Source organism: Pseudochaenichthys georgianus, chromosome 23 (assembly GCF_902827115.2).
Source record: "Pseudochaenichthys georgianus chromosome 23, fPseGeo1.2, whole genome shotgun sequence".
NCBI classification, from domain to species: domain Eukaryota; kingdom Metazoa; phylum Chordata; class Actinopteri; order Perciformes; family Channichthyidae; genus Pseudochaenichthys; species Pseudochaenichthys georgianus.
The window spans coordinates 23,846,792-23,867,111 of record NC_047525.1 but is presented as its reverse complement, the minus strand read 5'-3'; the positions used below and the strand labels follow the sequence as shown (position 1 = coordinate 23,867,111).

At 43.6% G+C, this 20,320-nt stretch overlaps 1 protein-coding gene across 2 annotated transcripts in view; it reads left to right on the top strand.

Annotated features, from left to right (window-relative positions):
• ints13 (integrator complex subunit 13) overlaps positions 1-11,167 on the top strand; it is a 14,918-nt gene extending 3,751 nt beyond the window's left edge. Inside the window, exons 6-17 of one of the 2 annotated variants that reach the window (XM_034075227.1) lie at positions 447-537; positions 1,037-1,165; positions 2,371-2,455; positions 2,542-2,634; positions 3,399-3,488; positions 3,747-3,925; positions 6,126-6,290; positions 6,428-6,582; positions 7,974-8,210; positions 10,168-10,298; positions 10,709-10,844; positions 10,931-11,167. In XM_034075227.1, coding sequence (XP_033931118.1) covers positions 447-537; positions 1,037-1,165; positions 2,371-2,455; positions 2,542-2,634; positions 3,399-3,488; positions 3,747-3,925; positions 6,126-6,290; positions 6,428-6,582; positions 7,974-8,210; positions 10,168-10,298; positions 10,709-10,844; positions 10,931-10,967 — 1,528 coding nt within the window. In that variant the 3' untranslated portion in view covers positions 10,968-11,167. Of the gene's footprint in view, positions 1-446; positions 538-1,036; positions 1,166-2,370; positions 2,456-2,541; positions 2,635-3,398; positions 3,489-3,722; positions 3,926-6,125; positions 6,291-6,427; positions 6,583-7,973; positions 8,211-10,167; positions 10,299-10,708; positions 10,845-10,930 lie in introns of both variants that reach the window. The other variant, XM_034075225.1, reaches the window with a different exon arrangement.
• The last annotated feature ends 9,153 nt before the right edge of the window (positions 11,168-20,320 follow it).

Sequence of the window (20,320 nt, the reverse complement as noted above, 5' to 3'; positions counted from 1 at the left end):
ACAATCTTCAGCAAGAATTGAAACTGAGCATCTCATTCCTCTGCATGTTTTTAAAGCTAGGCTAAATTAAATGCTCGTTGATACCATGGGCACTTGTAAATATCGATAACTATGTATCCTGTAAATATAATGTCCTTTATTGTTTCACGTGGAACCTATATGCTGCAGGTCTCCGTTGAAAAAGAGATCTATGATCTCAATGGGACCAATCTGGTTTAAATAAAGGTTTGAAATGAAATGAAAATACGTGATTATTGAGAGGGATTCTTTTTGAGAAAGTCGCACTCATTGTCCCTTTTTCCTGAAGTGGTTTGAATGAGGTCGCAGTGGGTGGAAATAGGCTGCAGTATAGACGGGACGAGGCAGTGTTTTAAACAGATTCTGTTGATGAAGACTCTTAGAGTTCATCTCTTATTTGCCTCTCTCTCTCTCTCTGTGTGTTTCAGGCTGATGGCGATCCAGCAGTGCGACCTGGTTCTGGTCCACATCCACCCGCAGGGCGAGGAGCCGCTGGTGTACGACCGACCCAAGAAAGAGGTGTGGAAGCCTTTATAAACCAAACATGAAAGCGTCCCGAGTCGTGGCTGAACCGGTCTCTGCGGCCCTGCCTGACTCTCACCGCACTGCTCGTGGATTCATGTTATTATTATTATTACAGACGCATTTCCAAACATTTGATCGACCTGTAAAATGTATTATCTTTTCGATTTACACACGGCATCGATTGCACGTCTGTCCGTCCCTCCTCTGTTGCTGTCCTCGAGGTTTCTTCCATTTGTCCTTTTGGGTTTCTCTGGAAGTGTTTCCTTGTACGATGTGAGGGTCCGAGGACAGAGGGTCTAAGGACAGAGGGTCCAAGGACAGAGGGTGTCATATTGATATTCTGGGCAAACTGTGAAGACCTTGAGACGCATGTATCATTTGTGATCTTGGGCTATCAACAAACATTGATTGATTGATTGACTGACTGATGGATCGAACATGGCACCCCCTGCTGGATCTCACCCCGCGTGTTCCTCTCACCCGCTCCCCTCAGATCTCCTCTCTGCTCACCAGCGAGGTCCACTCGGTTCGTGCGGGGCGCCACCTCGCCACCAAGCTCAACATCCTGGTCCAGCAGCACTACGACCTGGCCTCCACCACCATCACCAACATCCCCATGAAGGTAAGGGGCTTCCTGCCCTTCACCGTGACCATGCACATGCTTCGACTTCATTCAAACCCATGTAGACTCGTGCAAACCGTTGCTAGTACAAACGTGTCGCATCCAGAATGCAGTGAACCATCCTTTTTATTCCATTCCAGCCTTGACGCATTTTTTTTTTTTTTGCTTGCTTTATCTTTCTGTATGCGCCCGCCCCCCCGATAATTACCCATCCCCACTTTGTTTTATCTCATCTGCATGTTGACCTGACTGTGATTCTGCTGCTGGTTTCATGCTGTATTTTCTGTTTTGCTAGCCCACATTAAATGTTTGCGAACAGGTTAGTACTCTTGTCACACACACATGAAAGGGAGGGTCAGCGTGTTCACACCACATCGTGTACACCGTGTATGTTTGGAGCTCTGCTGTTGCCAGGCCGACAGTGTCTTTTAATGTGTGTTGATGTGACAGTTGGTCTGCAGATTTCCGGTGAGGCTCCGGTGAAGGACGGGGCAACGCTGGTCGGTCCGCGGCACGCCTCAAATTCACTTTGTGTCTTTAAAACGATTTTTATAATATCTCCGACATAACTGCTCGAAATAATGCAGAGGTTGAATGTTTCATTCAATTGTTCCTATGTTCCGACTTCTCTGACCAGCGTTGCCTCTCCAGTGTGTTTTAAACTTTGAAAAGTTATCCACAGTCCCCCCTTGGTCTCTGTCCCCCCATCAGTTCCTACTCACCCCCCCTAGTGTCGTGTTGTGGTTCGTTGTGCTGTCTGGATTGAACTAGTTTTAGTTTAAACTTGACCCGCTATATGTGTAATGATTCCCCCTTTAGTCTAAAGCTGTTATTTTAGGTGTAGCAAGTTGTCCAATCAGCATATTAAGCATCAGTATATAAAATCTGGTTTTGGAAATATATCATTTATGTCGACAAGTATTTAATTTAAAGACATTCAACACTCGTCCCTGATGTGAGTAGAAACCATATGTATTCACCCTGAGAGCTTCTTTTGTTTTACTTTGTTCATTTTCATTTACCCTTCGGAACATGAAATCAGCAGTGTTACGTGTGTGTGTGTGTGTGTGTGTGTGTGTGTGCGTGTGTGCGTGTGTGTGTGTGTGTGTGTGTGTGTGTGTGTGTGTGTGTGTGTGTTAGTTGGCACATGTTAACAGCTGACACCCCACTCACCTGTATGTGTTGTTGTTTCTGCGGACGTGCAGGAAGAGCAGCACGCCAACACGTCGGCCAACTACGACGTGGAGCTCCTGCACCACCGAGACGCTCACATGGAGTTCTTCAAGAGCGGTGAGAAGTCTTTTGTTTGTACGCGTTCTACTCGTCCACTCGTCCTCAGACGGGAACGCCTGACGTGGGACCGTTGTGTGTTGCAGGAGACTTGCATATGGCCGGCAGCAGCACGAGAGAAAACGGACTGAAGGAGACGATCACGCTGAAGTGGTGCACGCCTCGGACCAACAGCATAGGTAGGAGCGGCCGGAGGTCACGTGGTCAGATCGTGTTTGATGCTGCGAGGAGCGGACAGGGCTGGGTTCATTTCCTGCTTGCTGCGCGGGGTCTGGAGACAGCAAGACATCGTGAATGGACGCGGGAAGGGAGGGAGAGGGAAAGAGAGAGAGAGAGGGAGTGTCCCCCCTTCTTCATGTCTCTTCCACATCAACATGTGTCCCCTCTTCTCCATGTCTCTTCTACATCAACATGTGTCCCCTCTTCTTCGTGTCTCTTCTACATCAACGTGTGTCCCCTCTTCTTCGTGTCCCTTCGAGAGAGAGAGAGAGAGAGAGCGAGAGAGAGAGCGAGAGAGAGAGAGAGCGAGAGAGAGAGAGCGAGAGAGAGAGAGCGAGAGAGCGAGAGAGCGAGAGAGCGAGAGAGCGAGAGAGAGAGCGAGAGAGAGAGAGAGAGAGAGAGAGAGAGAGAGAGAGAGAGAGAGAGAGAGAGAGAGAGAGAGAGAGAGAGAGAGAGAGAGAGAGAGAGAGAGAGAGACTATTTAAAATCAAAATCAAAATATTTCCCGCCGGTTTTGTTTTTAAGATTTACATTTTTGTTAGTAAACAAATTCTGATTCTCTTAGTGTTATATTAGCCTTATTTTCTGTTATAAAACGCCTTGCCTTTGTTATTTTTGAAATGTCTATACCATCCGTCTACTATTTCAGGACCCACTACACATTTTGTGACGAGTATTCACGATTTAGATTTTGATCTGTCTGTGTGTGTTTCTTCCACCTCAGAGCTGCATTACTGTACAGGAGCATATCGCATCTCCCCCACGGACGTGAACAGTCGTCCCTCGTCATGTCTCACTAACTTCCTCCTCAACGGTAAGCTGGATTTTGAGAGTTTTGGCGACATAAATGTGTCTATCTAGTTAATTATCCGTATTAAAGCAGTGATGCCCCTCAAATATTGTATGGCATTTATATAAGTTACCTCCAAATCCAGAATACATTAAACCTATACTAATATTTGTGGTTTTACTATTTACCGTTGACGTCTATTTGTGTCTTTCTCTCCCTGAGTCTCTCCAGACTAACTGTTTTATTGATCACCTTTAGTTTTTTCTTCGCGACTGACCACAGGTCGCTCGGTGTTGCTGGAGCAGCCCAGGAAGTCAGGGTCAAAGGTCATCAGCCACATGCTCAGCAGCCACGGAGGAGAGATCTTCCTTCACGTCCTCAACAGCAACCGCTCCACCCTGGAAGACCCGCCCTCCATCAGCGAGGGCTGCGGGGGCCGGGTGACAGATTACCGCATCACCGTACGTTCAGTTTCAACTTTGGTCCATTTTGATATAAACTTTATTTATTGGGTTTTTTCAACAGCATACAGTTATTCTATCGGAGCATGTATCAAAAGTAGGTAAACAAATCTTCACTTTATAGAAACATAGGTAGAGTAACAATGTAAATACTGCCAGGGCAAACACACAGACAGAAGACAAACAGACGTACAAAAACAGACAAATAAATAAATAGAAAACCAGTCGGCTAAAACAAAAATATCAATAATCAACAATACATGTCAGTACGGCAGCACCTCCTCCCCGCGGCAACCCCTCCAAAATGCTAAAGTTTAAATCGGGAGTGATTGGGAACTTCATTCTCTTAACAAGTTTGAAAAAAGAGCCCCATATTTTCCCAAATGTATTTGCGGAGCTACTCAGAGAAAACCTAATCCTTTCCATCTTCAGGATAAGAAAAGGATGTCTCTTATCCAGTGAGTATGAGATGGAGGTACAGTATCTTTCCATTTAATCAATATCAACCTTCTACATTTTGATATATCTCAAGGACTATTATGGCGCATTTCCACTGCAGGACCTCGCGCGGCTTAGTACGGTATAGTTAGTACTAAGTTAGGAACTGGGGCAGTAACTATAGTAACGCAGTGTAGGCGGAGCCGTGACGTCATCTTCAATGCGAAACACAAAACCAACATCAGCCGTTAGCTGTTAGCACTCAGAGCTCACAGCTCCTCATATCTGATCAGAAACTAGACAGAAGTTAAACAAGTACAAACCACAGACTGCCTGTGTCATGGAGAATACAGTCGCTGCTTTATTTATGTCTGTAGGCCGTTGATGTGAGTGTGGACGGTTGGAGTATATAACGTTAGCTTAGCCAAGCTACATTCAGAAAACACGCATTTTAAAAGGTGTTTCTCTGCCGTCTGTCTGCAGACTTGTCAAAGCATTAATTCATGGTTTTTACTAACCGGTATCAGTGTGTTGTTACTTCTGCATCATTTAGAAACGTGTATTACAATTAAATCACGGTAAAATGTGTTCATTGTGTTGTAGTTGCCAGCGATTCTCTCACTAGCTTAGCATACTCAGCCCGGTTGTTGGCCCGGAAAGAACCTCGATTTTGGAGAGCCAGAAAACTGTAAAAAAGTACCCGCTAGCCGGAACTACGCCGAGTGGAAACGCAACCAAAAACGGGCCGGGCACGGTACGCTTAAACCGCGCTGTGGTGGAAATGCGCCATTAGATGGATTACCATGATACTCTGTAGTCGGTACATAATGTTCTCCAGATGATGAAAGCTAATGAAACTGAGATGACGTTTAATCAGGAAGTCTCTCTAACGTTATTACTTCTACTCGAATCCAACCGAACGATTTTCCTCCGTAAATAATTAATTAATTCTGTACATTTTAAAGGAAGGTTCTCCTCTCCTCCAAATGAATCCACGGTATTCACATCCAGTGCCAAGGGTTCCTTCTCTTAAAGGTCACCCATTATACAACATCCACTTCTTCATGTCTCCTGTACATCAACATGTGTCCCCTCTTCTTCATGTCTCTTCTACATCAACATGTGTCCCCTCTTCTTCATGTCTCTTCTACATCAACATGTGTCCCCTCTTCTCCATGTCTCTTCTACATCAACATGTGTCCCCTCTTCTTCATGTCTCTTCTACATCAACATGTGTCCCCTCTTCTTCATGTCTCTTCTACATCAACATGTGTCCCCTCTTCTCCATGTCTCTTCTACATCAACATGTGTCCCCTCTTCTTCATGTCTCTTCTACATCAACATGTGTCCCCTCTTCTTCATGTCTCTTCTACATCAACATGTGTCCCCTCTTCTTCGTGTCTCTTCTACATCAACATGTGTCCCCTCTTCTCCATGTCTCTTCTACATCAACATGTGTCCCCTCTTCTTCATGTCTCTTCTACATCAACATGTGTCCCCTCTTCTTCATGTCTCTTCTACATCAACATGTGTCCCCTGGCGAGGGGCTCCTTACTTTCATCTAAAGTAACAGACAGAGAATCAGCACTTTGGAAACAGGGCTGAAACAGAGGGGATTATGGGTAATGCTGCAATGATCTTGTTTGGTGTTTCAGCCAATCAGAGACAGGCTCTGTATATATCTGAGACCTGTAGTATATTGATGAAGAACAGTATAATAGGGGACCTTTAAACCAGATCTCTGTTTTTTTGGCTCTTTCAGGATTTTGGGGAATTTATGAGGGAGAACCGGCTCACTCCCGTTTCAGAGACTTCCCATGATCCTTCGGGGAAGCTCCCAGCTGAGAGGGCCAAATCTCAGCTGGAGCGCCACACTCGGTACTGGCCAATGATCATCTCGCAGACCACCATCTTCAACATGCAGGCCGTGAGTGAGCACCACCAACAGATACTGTGCTTCCACTGCTAGATTTCACTCGCCATGAAAGAAAATCTACCTACTGTGCCTCCCACCTCATCAACATCCTCCTCCTCCCTGTGTGTCTTCCTCTTTTCCTCCACTAGGTGGTGCCTCTAGCTAACCTGATAGTGAAAGAGACTTTGTCTGAAGAAGACGTTCTGACGTGCCAGAAGACGGTTTTCAACCTGGTCGACATGGAGAGGAAGAACGATCCACTTCCTATTTCAACCGTGGGATCCAGAGGCAAAGGCCCCAAGAGGTACTTTATTCTAAAATCACTCTCAGAGATGGCAAAAGTACACACATCCTTTACTCAAGTAGAAGTACAGATACTCTGGTGAAAGTAGAAGTACTGACTAAACTTCTTTACTCAAGTCAAAGTAAAGAGGGCTTTGAAATGTACTTCAGTAAAAAGTACCCATAACTAGCAGCTTTTTTAAAGAGTACCTGACCTCCCTTTATATTAATGGAACAATAATGTCATTGTTAGCTAATGAATGTTTCCATGCTGAACAACGGCAACATGACAACGTTTCCATTGGTCCCTCTTCTTTAGAGAAGACCAGGAAGTGATGGATACACGGATCGTGTTCCAACCAATAGGCACGCAATGACTCTAAAGAATAATGATCACGCACCAACACACATTCAGACTAAAGGAACCAGCTGTTTGGAAAATGAGAGAAGTAGAAAGTACAGGTATTTGAGTTCAACATGTAAGAAGTAGAAAGTACAGGTATTTGAGTTCAACATGTAAGAAGTAGAAAGTACAGGTATTTGTGTTCAACATGAGAGAAGTAGAAAGTACAGGTATTTGAGTTCAACATGTAAGAAGTAGAAAGTACAGGTATTTGGGTTCAACATGTAAGAAGTAGAAAGTACAGGTATTTGAGTTCAACATGAGAGAAGTAGAAAGTACAGGTATTTGAGTTCAACATGTGAGAAGTAGAAAGTACAGGTATTTGAGTTCAACATGAGAAAAGTAGAAAGTACAGGTATTTGGGTTCAACATGTGAGAAGTAGAAAGTACAGGTATTTGAGTTCAACATGAGAGAAGTAGAAAGTACAGGTATTTGAGTTCAACATGTGAGAAGTAGAAAGTACAGGTATTTGAGTTCAACATGAGAGAAGTAGAAAGTACAGGTATTTGGGTTCAACATGTGAGAAGTAGAAAGTACAGGTATTTGGGTTCAACATGTGAGAAGTAGAAAGTACAGGTATTTGAGTTCAACATGTAAGAAGTAGAAAGTACAGGTATTTGGGTTCAACATGTGAGAAGTAGAAAGTACAGGTATTTTAGTTCAACGTGTAAGAAGTAGAAAGTACAGGTACTTCTGTTCAACATGTAAGAAGTAGAAAGTACAGGTATCTGTGTTCAACATGTGAGAAGTAGAAAGTACAGGTGTTTGGGTTCAACATGTGAGAAGTAGAAAGTACAGGTATTTGAGTTCAACATGTAAGAAGTAGAAAGTTCAGGTATTTGTGTTCAAAATAAGTAAAAGTAAAAAGTCGTCAGAAAAGTAGTGGAGTAAAGTACTGATACCAGAAAGATGTACTTAAGTACAGTAACGAAGTAGTTGTACTCCACTACTTCCCCCCTCTGGTCATTAGCTAAAAAGCCGTGTCACTCACTCCATGTTTTTCCCCCAGAGACGAACAGTATCGTATAATGTGGAACGAGTTGGAGACGTTGGTGAAAACTCACGCCGGAGCCACTGACCGACACCAGAGAGTTCTCGACTGCATCGTCGCCTGCCGCAGCAAACCCCCCGAGGAAGAGGAGAAGGAGAAGAAGAAGAGGGGGAGGAAGAGGGAAGACAAGGAGGACAAGACGGAGAAAAATGGCAGCAAGGATGCGGACGACAAAAGCTGGCAGGAGTCGGAAAGGTCAGTCTTAATATATCGTGGATCTTAGACCATATCACAAGAAATCACTATTTCTCCCATTCACAATATCTCTTATGAAAAAGCAATATTCAATATAGGCTCTATATACCTACACAAATACACTGTAAGCTGTGCGTGTCTTCGACCAGTTAAAATCTATTATTGCTTTGTTTTAGAACGGAAAACTCACTTGAAATGCTTAAAAGTACATTAAAAACCAATTTTTTTAATGTGGGTTAACTTTCAATTCTCACTGGTGTCATTTTCCATGTTTTTCAGTTTTGCTTTTATTTTACATTTGATTTTTTAAATTGTTTTATTTTAACCTATTTTTATTTCTTGACAGCTTTACTTTAAAGGTCTCCTATTATACTGTTTTTCATCAATATATCACAGCTCTCAGATATATCCAGAACCTGTCTCTGATTGGCTGAAACACCAAACGGATCAATGCAGCATTACCCATAATCCCCTCTGTTTCAGCCCGGTTTCCAAAGTGCTGATTCTCTGTCTGTTACTTTAGATGAAGATAAGGAGCCCCTCCCCACGCCCCTCTGAGAGAGATTTGTGTGAAGTTTACACGAGAACGCAAACGGTTGTATCCGCTACTTTTCTCTCTCGTATAGCCCGTTCGTTCACGCGAGGCCGTAACGGAACCGCAGAAACGGACCCCGCAAACGATAACGGGTCCCAAGGTGGATAGATCTGCAACCGGAACGCTCTGGGGGGCCAAACGGCTCAGTGTGTACCCAATACGATAATTTCCCGATAGATGAAGCCATAGCCCCGCCTCCTCCCACCTCTGCTGCTCACTGCTGTAGCATGGTCAGTAGCTACTGCTCGTGCTACAGCTCCTCTACCACAACCATCAGCAACAAGTGGACATGGAGAACTACATGAACTACATGTTGCTAAATCCACCGCGGGGCATAAACAGAAGGGCAACCATGGCAACCATGCTCGGGGGTCTTCTTCGCTGCTTTTGGTGTATTTGTGGCAGAGGTACAGCGCCACTTACAGGCCCGGCATATGTACTACAGCGTCTCCAGCGCTCCCGAACGGTCTCGTGTGAACGGAAGACTTTTTTGATATCGTATTCGGTTCGTTTGCGCTTCGTATGCGTTTGCGTGTAAATGGGGTCTTGGTTAAAAATAACACAAAGGTGCTCTGGGAGGAGATTCAGGTGATAAGGGGGTTACCTTGTTGCTGATTGGCTAATGGTTACACAAGCCAACAAATCTTTATGACATCATAAAGTGGCCAAAATCTGATCAGCTCATTTTCAGACAGGTTTTTATAGAAATGGATCAAAAAGAGAGAAAATCTTTGTTCCTGAAACTTTCAGAGTCTCTTTCCACAGAGGGGACACATGTTGATGTAGAAGAGACATGAAGAAGAGGGGACACATGTTGATGTAGAAGAGACATGAAGAAGAGGGGACACATGTTGATGTAGAAGAGACATGAAGAAGAGGGGACACAGGTTGATGTAGAAGAGACGTGAAGAAGAGGGGACACATGTTGATGTAGAAGAGACATGAAGAAGAGGGGACACATGTTGATGCAGAAGAGACATGAAGAAGAGGGGACACATGTTGATGTAGAAGAGACATGAAGAAGAGGGGACACATGTTGATGTAGAAGAGACATGAAGAAGAGGGGACACATGTTGATGTAGAAGAGACACGAAGAAGAGGGGACACATGTTGATGTAGAAGAGACACGAAGAAGAGGGGACACATGTTGATGTAGAAGAGACATGAGAAGAGGGGACACATGTTGATGTAGAAGAGACATGGAGAAGAGGGGACACATGTTGATGTAGAAAAGACACGAAGTTTATCTTGCTCTGCGTTTATTTTAATATTGTTGTTATGTTTCCTTCTTGTTCTGTGAAGCACTCTGGGATATAAATCCTCTTTACTTTGGCTTTGAGGTGTCTTTCTGTGTGTTGTCAGACTAAAGGGTTTGCTGGATAAGGAAGAGCCGGAGACTGAGGTGATCAAAGACTCCCCAGATTCTCCAGAACCGGCCAATAAGAAGCCTCGCCTCTCCATTGAGGAGGTCCCGCCTCCAGAGAGAGCCAAAGGTACACCCGTCACACACTTCTGCTTAAAATGTAAACAAAACCATTAGAAACCATCGACAAACTGACCAGACACGTGGCCGATAGTTCCCTGTAGATGAGCCTGTACATCAGAAACGGGTTTAATGCGAAGTAGATTTTCACATACGAGGAATTTGGTTTATATGGTGCCTACATAAAGACAGTTAAAGAAGATACATTGTAAGACAATTAACCAAAAAATCACTATTATATTATAAAAACGATAAAAAAAATACATAGACATTTTTTTAACAATATACTCAAACACATAGTATTGTTTGTGGAAAGCTGTGCAGATAATAGGAGAAGTAGCTTGTGTACAAATACACACCGATGACATCGCTCTGGATATGTGTGTTTTGATCTGTGGCTCTGTCTCTTCGTCGCCACAGGTCCCGTCTCGCTGCTCACGATGTGGAGCAACCGCATCACAGCAGCGAACTCCAGGAAGCACCAAGAGTTCATGGGAAGAGTGAGCTCCGTCAACAACAAGTTCGAGCTGTACCAGCAGCTCAAAGAGGAGAACGGGTGAGTAGGAAACATTAAGCGTCTGTAACTCAATATTCCTCACGCAGGATTCCCACGTCTTAATCAAACTCGTTCCTTTGTGACAGGATGGATGTTCACGAAAACGGAAAGTCCTCCAGGTGATGTCTCCACAGATCTCAGCCCCGCCCACAAAGAGATTTTGGACCACAGTGTTGTCTTCGGAGGAAAAGACTACAAATTAAATAGATGGTGAACTCTTAACGAGGAATTTATACGTTTTTTAACTCATTATTTTGTAGATATGCTGTTCACATATTGTGTAACACAATAAAATCTGTTGAATATGGAAGTGATGAATTCAATTCTGGTGTCCTGTGTTGTTAACTTTAAAAGGCACCTATTTAGACACTACATTAATTATACATACATTACTTTTAATTGGTAAAATAGTCATATTGCTGAGCTGCTATATCGGATCTAATTTATCAAAAAATAACCAACAACTTTCTTAAAATTGGAGGAAAAAAAACGCAGAAAGACTGACATTAAATAACAGAAGTAGTGTTCTGAAGGTAGGTAATAATAATAATAATAATAATAATATATTTAATTTATATAGCGCTTCTCATCTGCCAAGACAAATCTCGAAGTGCTTCACAACAAGGGATACTGATACGCTTTGAGAGATTAAAAGACACATAATTGTAATAATAATAAGAAATCAAAAAATAAAATATAAATAGAGTACAAAAATAAAATTCGGAGATAGCGATAAAAATGGCAGTACTCCAGGTGTACCATGCTCAAAGTTTATTGGAAGGCCTGCCGAAAGAAGAGGGTCTTAAGGCCGGTTTTGAAGACCTCGGTGGAAGGGGCAGATCTCAGCTGATCTGGGAGGGAGTTCCAGAGGCGCAGGGCGAATGAGCAGAAGGCTCGGAGACTTGTTCGGAGAGAATTGTTCGGAGACGTGTGCGGGGGATGTAAAGAAGAGGAGCGTGGCTGGAGCGGAGAGAGGTACTGGTCATTTGTTCGGTACAGCCATTTTTATACACTTATTCTGTGTCAAAAATTGGCCAAATACTGTGAATTGAAGATTCAAGGATGTAGTGTAGAGCTCTGAACAGCAGAGGGAGCAGTTTGTTACAAAAAAATTATTATCCAAAAGTGGAGTTCACTGTATTGAAAGAGACTACTGTATTTTTGTCAATCCATGCAGTACACAATGTTAACTGAATTTAGAAAAATGGTTTTTACTTTTAAACTAGATCCAATACAATCTAGGGCAGTGGTTCTCAACTGGTGGGTCGCGGACCCGTTTCAAGTGGGTCGCAGATATTTTTTTTAGTCGAACTTTATTTTGAAGGACTGATTTTCTAACGCTGTGCATGCAGCAGGCGTTGGGTACAACTTCAGATAAAAATGAACACATAATGAAATATGACTCCCAGTTTTATGATTGACAGCTCACAGAACAATGGGGCCTATCTACCCTTACCCACAATTTAAAGTAATTCACACAGACTCTCTCCTCAACTCTTCTCTCCGTGAGGAGCAGCAAGCTATCAGAACAAAGTGAAAAACAAACAATGGCATAAAATATTATTAATATATCGGGTAGTAATATATTTATTTATTTTCTTCTCAGAGTGTACCAGAATGGGTAGTTTATATGTTAGTATTTCTAAAAATCTCCTAGGGGAGAATCCCCTTAGACCCCCTGCTGGGGTTGGGTTTCAGCATGTGGGCATTTTTATGTTATGCAGTTCCGCTTTGATTCCATCATCTCATTAAACCTTATTTAAAAGCATACTTTAGTTCTGTGAAGGGATATAAGGGATATATGCACTGTACTTCACTTTAATTAATAATGTATGCTGAAAAGAGTATATTTTACTGCACGATTTTTTGTTGAATAGATTTGAGTGGTTCAAAATGTCGGGTCGCGATCTTTATATATATAGTCTATGGTCGCGATCTATTGACTGGAAAAAGTGGGTCCCGAGGCCTGACCAGTTGAGAACCACTGATCTAGGGGACATTTTCCAAACAGATGGGAGGCACGACAGGAGATAAATATGCTGTCCAGTCTTATCCAGTCATAAAGTGGGACACCTTACGTTAACAAAGGATAGTTATGACAAACGGGCAACAACAGGAAACCCTACAGTAACTCTGACAGTGTGTTCATCCATTAACCCCATTGTATGGATTCTAACATTTAAAAAGCCTTTATTTGTGTATTTTGCAGTGTCATGCATTTGGAGCAATTTGTGAAACCAGTTACAAACACAGTGTCCAATGCGATTTCAAATAAGTGTATCTCGAGCCGGTTTCTCAAACTTTGATGCCATATTTATTGAAGATTTTACATTATAAATATTCCCCAAAATTATTCTATAGCATATTCTTCAAAACTCTCTGCTGTAGTATGACCACCGGGAGACTATTGATGTGTGTGGTGAGTTTGGTAGAAATATACTAGTGATTGAATATTATTGTATTATCTTTTTTCGGAGTTGCACTTTGCAGACGGTCCCTGAGCACTCGTTTCTTCTCCGGCTGCGGATAGAGACCAATGTACTGTGTCCAGCTCGGAGGACGGTGCGTATTGGCTTTTTTGATCAAAATGTGATTGTAGTTCGTTGTCAACCTTACCACTTAGGAGACGTTATTTGTGTCTGAATAAGGTTTTGTTCATCAGTTATTGATCCGTGAAATCCGAATCGCCCAATATCGTTCCAACTTTACTGAACTAAGCAAGAACAACAACAAATAATCGCCAGGCCATCAGGAAACCTCCCGGTCCTCCAGATGGCCTGGCGATTATTTATTTTGTTAATGTATTGTGAACGCAACGCTGAGTAAATGTGAGTTTGCCTCACACAGGTTGACTATCTGTCTGATGTGGCCTGCCGACATGGTCACTTCCATACCGATCATACATCAAAGCCCTCGATTGGTCTATGTGTGTCATTCGGGAGGGTGTGTGTATGTGTGGCGCGAGAGAGAGAGAAAAAATAAATAAAAATGTTAAATAGGTGAAAAAAGGTAAGATAAACTTTAAAAACTTGTTGAGAGCTAAAAAATAGTCTTTGCTGCTGCCAACAGGAGCAGGGGGAGAGGGGGGAGACAGGAGAGGCTGGTCCAGGAGCCCAGACACACTCACAACTATAAATGAACCAAAAATAAATAAATAAAAAACTTTCAATTTTTTATATTGGATATGGTATATTATTGGTTATGGCCATGATCTTATGATTTTATGATTATTTAAATGTATACAGTTCTGTTTAAAATAGGTGTTTCCATAGATCTCTTAATTTCCCCCTCAAAGTGCACCAGATTGATGCATTTAACTCCAAAAAAAATCAGCAACGCTGTAAATATTCACAAATAAATCCGGCAAAATGGCACAAAAAAAACAACTGGTCGTGGCCTGGCTGGGTGTATAATTCCCGGCCTGACTAATGGCACATTTCCACTGCAGCGGGGTAGCCCCGTTTAAGCGTCCTCGCTCAGGCCTCGCTGGCCGTCCGAGGCCGTGGCGCATTTCCATTACAGTTTAGGACCTGGGGTAGTTACTATAGCAACGCAGTGTAGGCGGGGCGACCGGCTTTGTTGTTCCGTCGAGGTCGCGCTGAATTTTATCATCCCCAATGAGATGTAGGAACGTCGTCACCTCCTCGGTCGACCACGGTGTGCTTTTCTTTGACGTTGCCATTTTTGTAGGTCCTCCATTTACAAAAATGCTGTGTATAAAAATGCTGCAAGCTTGCTTCTAGATATATATGCGACGCTAGGGATGATCTCGCGCGTGATCTCGTGACGATTCTCTCTGACTAATCAGCAGTCGAGAGTATTGACCACTAGTTCAGCCCTGGCCTGATAGAACCACGATTTTATGGAGCCGGAAAAAGAGGGCAAAAAGTACCCGCTAGCCGGTGCTACGCTACATGGAAAGGCCACCAAAAACTGGCCTGGCCGCTTGAGGACGATTTAAGGACGCTTAAACGGGTATACCCGCTGCAGTGGAAATGAGCCATTATTGTCCCAGTCCGGCCCTGCTCTCAGGAGATGCTGGAGAACAAAACAAAGCTAAAGGGGAAATTAATATAGGCCTTAGATCCTCATGTAGTCACAAACCTGACAGCGCAATACATTATTGCACAATCTATGCCTGTGAGCGTGCTGCGCGAGCCGAGATGAAGTGTATGTGCATAGTTGAACCTTTTCATATTTAAAGGAGACCTATCATGCTATATTTGAATAATATATTGTATATATAAGGTATATTTATACGTTGTTTTTTTCAAAATACCAAACAGATCATGCATTTTAGCCATGCCTCATTTCGCTCTATTTTGCTCTCCTCCACCCTGTCTTTGCATGCGCTGCAGCTGACCACGCCCCCCTGCAAAGGAGGGGGCCGAGTTACGAGGTCATGTTACCATGCTGTTACCATGCTGTTACCATGCCACGGCAACCTCTCATTCCCCTGATTGGTGGAGAGTTGGCCATATAGGCGGAGCTCCTCGTCACTGACGTCACACTATTTTCAAATCTGTATCAGTCTGTTTCAGATCCGTTCCAGCCCCGTTTTTAGAGATTTTTGTATGGAGGAAAAGAGAGAGGGTTGTGTTTTCTGACACTCGGTGAGTTCCCTGCCACACCGGGGACACATATTCATGTATAAAAGACGTACAAAAGTGCATTTTGCATGATAGGTCCCCTTGAAGTTTGTAGCAAGTAGAGGGCTGCTGGCAGGCCCGGACTGGCCATCGGGAGGACCTGGCGATTTTTTTTTTTTTTAATGTAGGCGATTGTGAACGCAACGCTGCGCAAATGTGGGTTTATAATAATAATAATAATAATAATCCTTATATTTATTATAGCGCTTTATCAAAGACTCTCAAAGCGCTTTTCAAATACACATTACACATACAGATCATGTATGTAATGGTCATCTACTGTGGACAATACCCACAGGAGCAAATTCGGGTGAAGTGTCTTGCCCAAGGACACAACGGCCTGACGCAGTGGGGCGGGAGCGGGTTTCGAACTGGAGTTCCCCAGCACCCCCTTGATCTGATGATCAAACGCACAGACCACTGCGCCACCCGTCCCTCGAGTGGCGAGTGAGGTTTGCCTCACACAGGGTGACTGTCTGTCTACATGATGTGGCATCTGTTTCATATGGGTGTTTCCATAGATCTAGTCTCTTTATTTCCCCCTCAAAATTCACCGGATTGATGCATTTCACTCCAAAATTAAAACATATCTTACCGGGGGGGCATGCCTAGAGGATTTGAGGTCCACCCACAAAATATGTTCACATGGATAGGTTCCCAATTACATTTGCACACTTTTTTAAATAGTAACCCGTGTCCATATTTTTATTATTGGTGTGTGTTTGAGTTTGAGTGTATGTGTTTGAGTGTGTGTGTTTGAGTTTGAGTGTGTGTGTGTGTGTGTGTGTGTGTGTGTGTGTGTGTGTGTGTGTGTGTGTGTGTGTGTGCGTGTGTGCATGTGCGTGTGTGCGTTTCAAAGACCCCCATAGAGCTCAGTTTATAACTCGAACTAGGGCTGCTCGATTATGGCAAAAATCATAATCTCGATTATTTGGGTCAATAATTGATATCACGATTAATAAAAACGATTATCCATTTACTTTGAAAACATCCATTTATTGGAGAACATTTTTTTGAACAGTATGTTTATAACAGTTGATTACCCTGAACTCTAAGTATAATTCAACTGAAAAACCAATAAAAAAAATATATATTTGAAAAAAAGAAATAGAAGTAATAATAATAATAAAAAAATAATCGTTTTATTTCGATTACGTTGTTTTCGTAATCATTGCAAGCCATAATCGTAATTGCGATAATAATACGATTAATTGAGCAGCCTTAACTCGAACCCTGCCTGACACCAAATGCATGCTAATGCTCACGGTCTGCTAAATGTGTGTAAAAAGCTGCTATATGTACACAAATTCTCTTTAGCAGCTTATAGGTGAAAGGATTGTAGCTTGGGTCTGAATAAATAGATAGAGTTAGCGGCTCGCAGGCTAGCACAGTGTTGCATTTAGCCGCTTATATTTGTCTCAGGAAATGGTGGTGATTAAAATAAAGCTAAAAGGGAAATTAGTAGGCCTATAGGCTAGATCCTCATGTAGCCACAAACATGACATGCTAATGTTGCTCTCTACCTGCTAAACTGACAAAATTAGACTTAGTTTTTTTTGTCATACATCGTCCTCGAAATTGAACGCTAACGTTGGAGGATGGATTTGGATGTGCCCGGCGGTGGTCCTACAGTTCCCGCAAGGGCCCCGCCCCCAACCGACAGGGGACTCTATGGCGCTATTGAGACCCCCGACGCCAAGATCAAAGGCTATATTATAGCAACCGGTCCATGTAGGCCGTTCGGCCCATTCCCCAGAGACACACATCAAGGAAACAGGTGTTTCTCCGAGATGTATTACACCACCACTACCAGCAGGTATCAAACTGCCACGGACATGGCTGTGTTACTCCCCCACCCTGGACTGTGCCTATTGTGAGCGTGCTGGCTGTTCGCAGACCGAGGTGCACCGTTCTCCAGTGATGCGTGGGTCAAAGGAGTTCGTGACTGGCAACATTTGTCTGCGAGGATTGACTCACATGCACAATCTCAGGTCCATGTCGGAGCGTGTGTCATATGAACAGTGGAAGAAAAACGGGAGAATCGATGCAGATGTGACCTGCCCCACCAGGGAAGGGGGGGGCTGCGATAATAAAAGGGGGTTAGGATACTTAACGCTAACCTGGGTTCCCCAATACGAGCCCTTAGGACAAGTCACGCAGATAAGAATAAAAGGATGGACAGGGACGCGGCCTCAAGTTCAAATGTTTACAAACGTTCAGTAATATAAAATGCAGATTATACAATTTATTCAGCTTTCCCAGTCGACACACCGAAGTTCCACAATTGAAGGCTGGCTCTGACAAGGAGGGAATAATTACAATATCACAAATAAAGTGATAGTTAAATAGTTAAAAAGAGATTCTTCGGGCCAACTGCTGAGGATTTCCCCAAAACCACAATATCACCACGTGTAGCTGTATTCAATCAACACTCACTGCAAATCAATCATATCTGCATGCAAAAAAAGTGCCCAGCAAACCACATGCTCCACTCCACAGTATGGCCAGGATCGTCACTGAAGAAGTATAAGCAAAATGACAGTAGTAGACCTTGTGGGACAGGGTGGGTCGTTACAAGGAGGGTGCTGTAGCTTTAAAGATTTAAATTACTAGTTTGTACACAGTACAACAAACTAGTCGACAAGTAAAACATAGAACAGGGGTCCGCAACAGGCGGACCGCGGTCCGGATCCGGACCCAGACGCCGACCTATACGGACCCGGAGCTATAATCAATACATTAATAGGGGATTTTTCGGCTCCCGCTTTTTTAACGCTGATTTGGGTGACTTGTGTAATTCGTGGAGAACCGAAGAGTTTTCGTTTTGGGGGTGGGGGGGAGGGAGTCAGTCCGTCAGTCTGACCGACAACTTCTCACTTCAAAAAAGAAGAGGAAATCTCGACCGCAAAAATAATTAAACAAGCGAGTACCTGTTTCTCCTGGCCAAGGACAGGTTCCTTGAACACAACACGAGCGTAACGTGTCTTCACGTGGTATGTCTCGTCTGAAAGGGGTGCTGACAGAGAACAACGGAACGCCGCTCCAGCCCTTAAAATATTGCAGTACCCATAAGGAGCCGTACACATGCCGCAGTGTTTGCGTGGCTGTGTCTTTAGTTGTAAGCACAGTGGCGATCTGTTGTTATTAGCATCTGGTTAGCTAGCTATGCTAACAAATTTAAAGAGCTTTTCTACAACCAGGTGGAAGAGAGCTCTCTCCTGAGAGGCTCAAATAACCTCAGCTCAGTGTAGTATATAGTGCCGCGCACATATACCATCAGGACGTTAGTGATGGGGTGCGGCGGCGGAGTGATAGGAGTGTATGCAAGCCCGCATCTAGGAGTGATCGATGTGTGTCACGGCTGTAGACCTGTCAAGCAATTATCATGCATCATACAAAGGGCTACGGATACCTCATTATTCTCCATGACCTGCGGTCAACTATATAGCCTAAAGGACTATCACATGGTGTCCGAAGGCGGTCCAGTTCGTCACTTTGCCGGAGGTAAACAGATGAAAGTTTTGTTAGCCTAAAGCTAACAGGTGCGGTCCCCAGAGAGCGGGAGTCGCAATTTTTTTTGGAAGAAAGAAAAAAGAGAGATGGATCTATTCGAATTACCATCTCCACTGGTACTCACTGGCAACTTGGGAGAAAACTGGCGACGATGGGAACAACGCTTCCAAATCTACATGACCGCGAGTGGTGCAGACGGTAAGGACAGGAAGATTAAAGTGGCCATACTGCTGCATGCACTAGGAGAGGAGGCTCTTGAAGTTTACAACACGCTAGACATCGCACATGGTGAAGATGAAGGTGAAGAAGAAGATGAACAGACTGTTAATGATATTCCAGCAGCATTCAGAGCCTATTGTCTGCCTAAGAAGAACACAGTGTTTGAGAGACATCAGTTTTGGGCACATCCTATGTCAGGTAACACCACGATTGAGAAATATGTGACAGAGCTCAAGCAAAAGAGCAAGGATTGTGAATTTTATACCACAGAAAATTATATGATCAGAGACAAGATTGTGTTTAGTATGAATGACCAGAGACTGAAAGAGAGACTTTGAAGAGAACCTAATCTCACATTAGAAAGGGCCATAGACACCTGCAGAGCTGCTGAGACGGCCAAAGTTCAAATACTAGCTATGAATGCAGCAGCCCAGGAGATGTCTGTACTTGCAGTGCACAAGAATAGTCGACAAGGACAAAAGACACGCACACTGCCTATACAACGTACACAAGACATGGGACAAAGACATGAAACATGCAAACAATGTGGTAAATCACACCAGCCAAGACAGTGTCCTGCATACGGAGTCTCCTGCCATCATTGTGGAAAACAGAATCACTATGCAAAAATGTGTAGGTCAGCTAAAGCCCAACATCACAAGACAGTACACGATGTTTCTCCGGAAATAGACACCCTATATGTTGGGACAGTGAACATTGATCAGCTAAAGTCTAAAGCTGACAAGTCGTGGCATTCTAATGTAAGTGTTGACTGCATGTGTGTGAAGTTTAAGTTGGACACAGGAGCAGAGGCCAACGTCCTGCCACTGAAAGTATTCACAGCGATGGCCCGAAAAGCCAGACGTGAAAGAAGAACACACCTCAAACTGCAGCCTTCAAAGACAGTGCTGGTGGTGTATGGAGGGAGGAGATTGAAGCCGGAAGGGGTGGTAACACTCGAATGCTCCACTCCCAAAACACAGGCAAGTCTGACATTTGATGTTTCCAGGCACTCATCCATTCCCATATTAGGAAACGAGGCATGTGAAGAACTGCGCCTGGTGAAAAGAGTGGACATTGACTCGATAGAAGTGA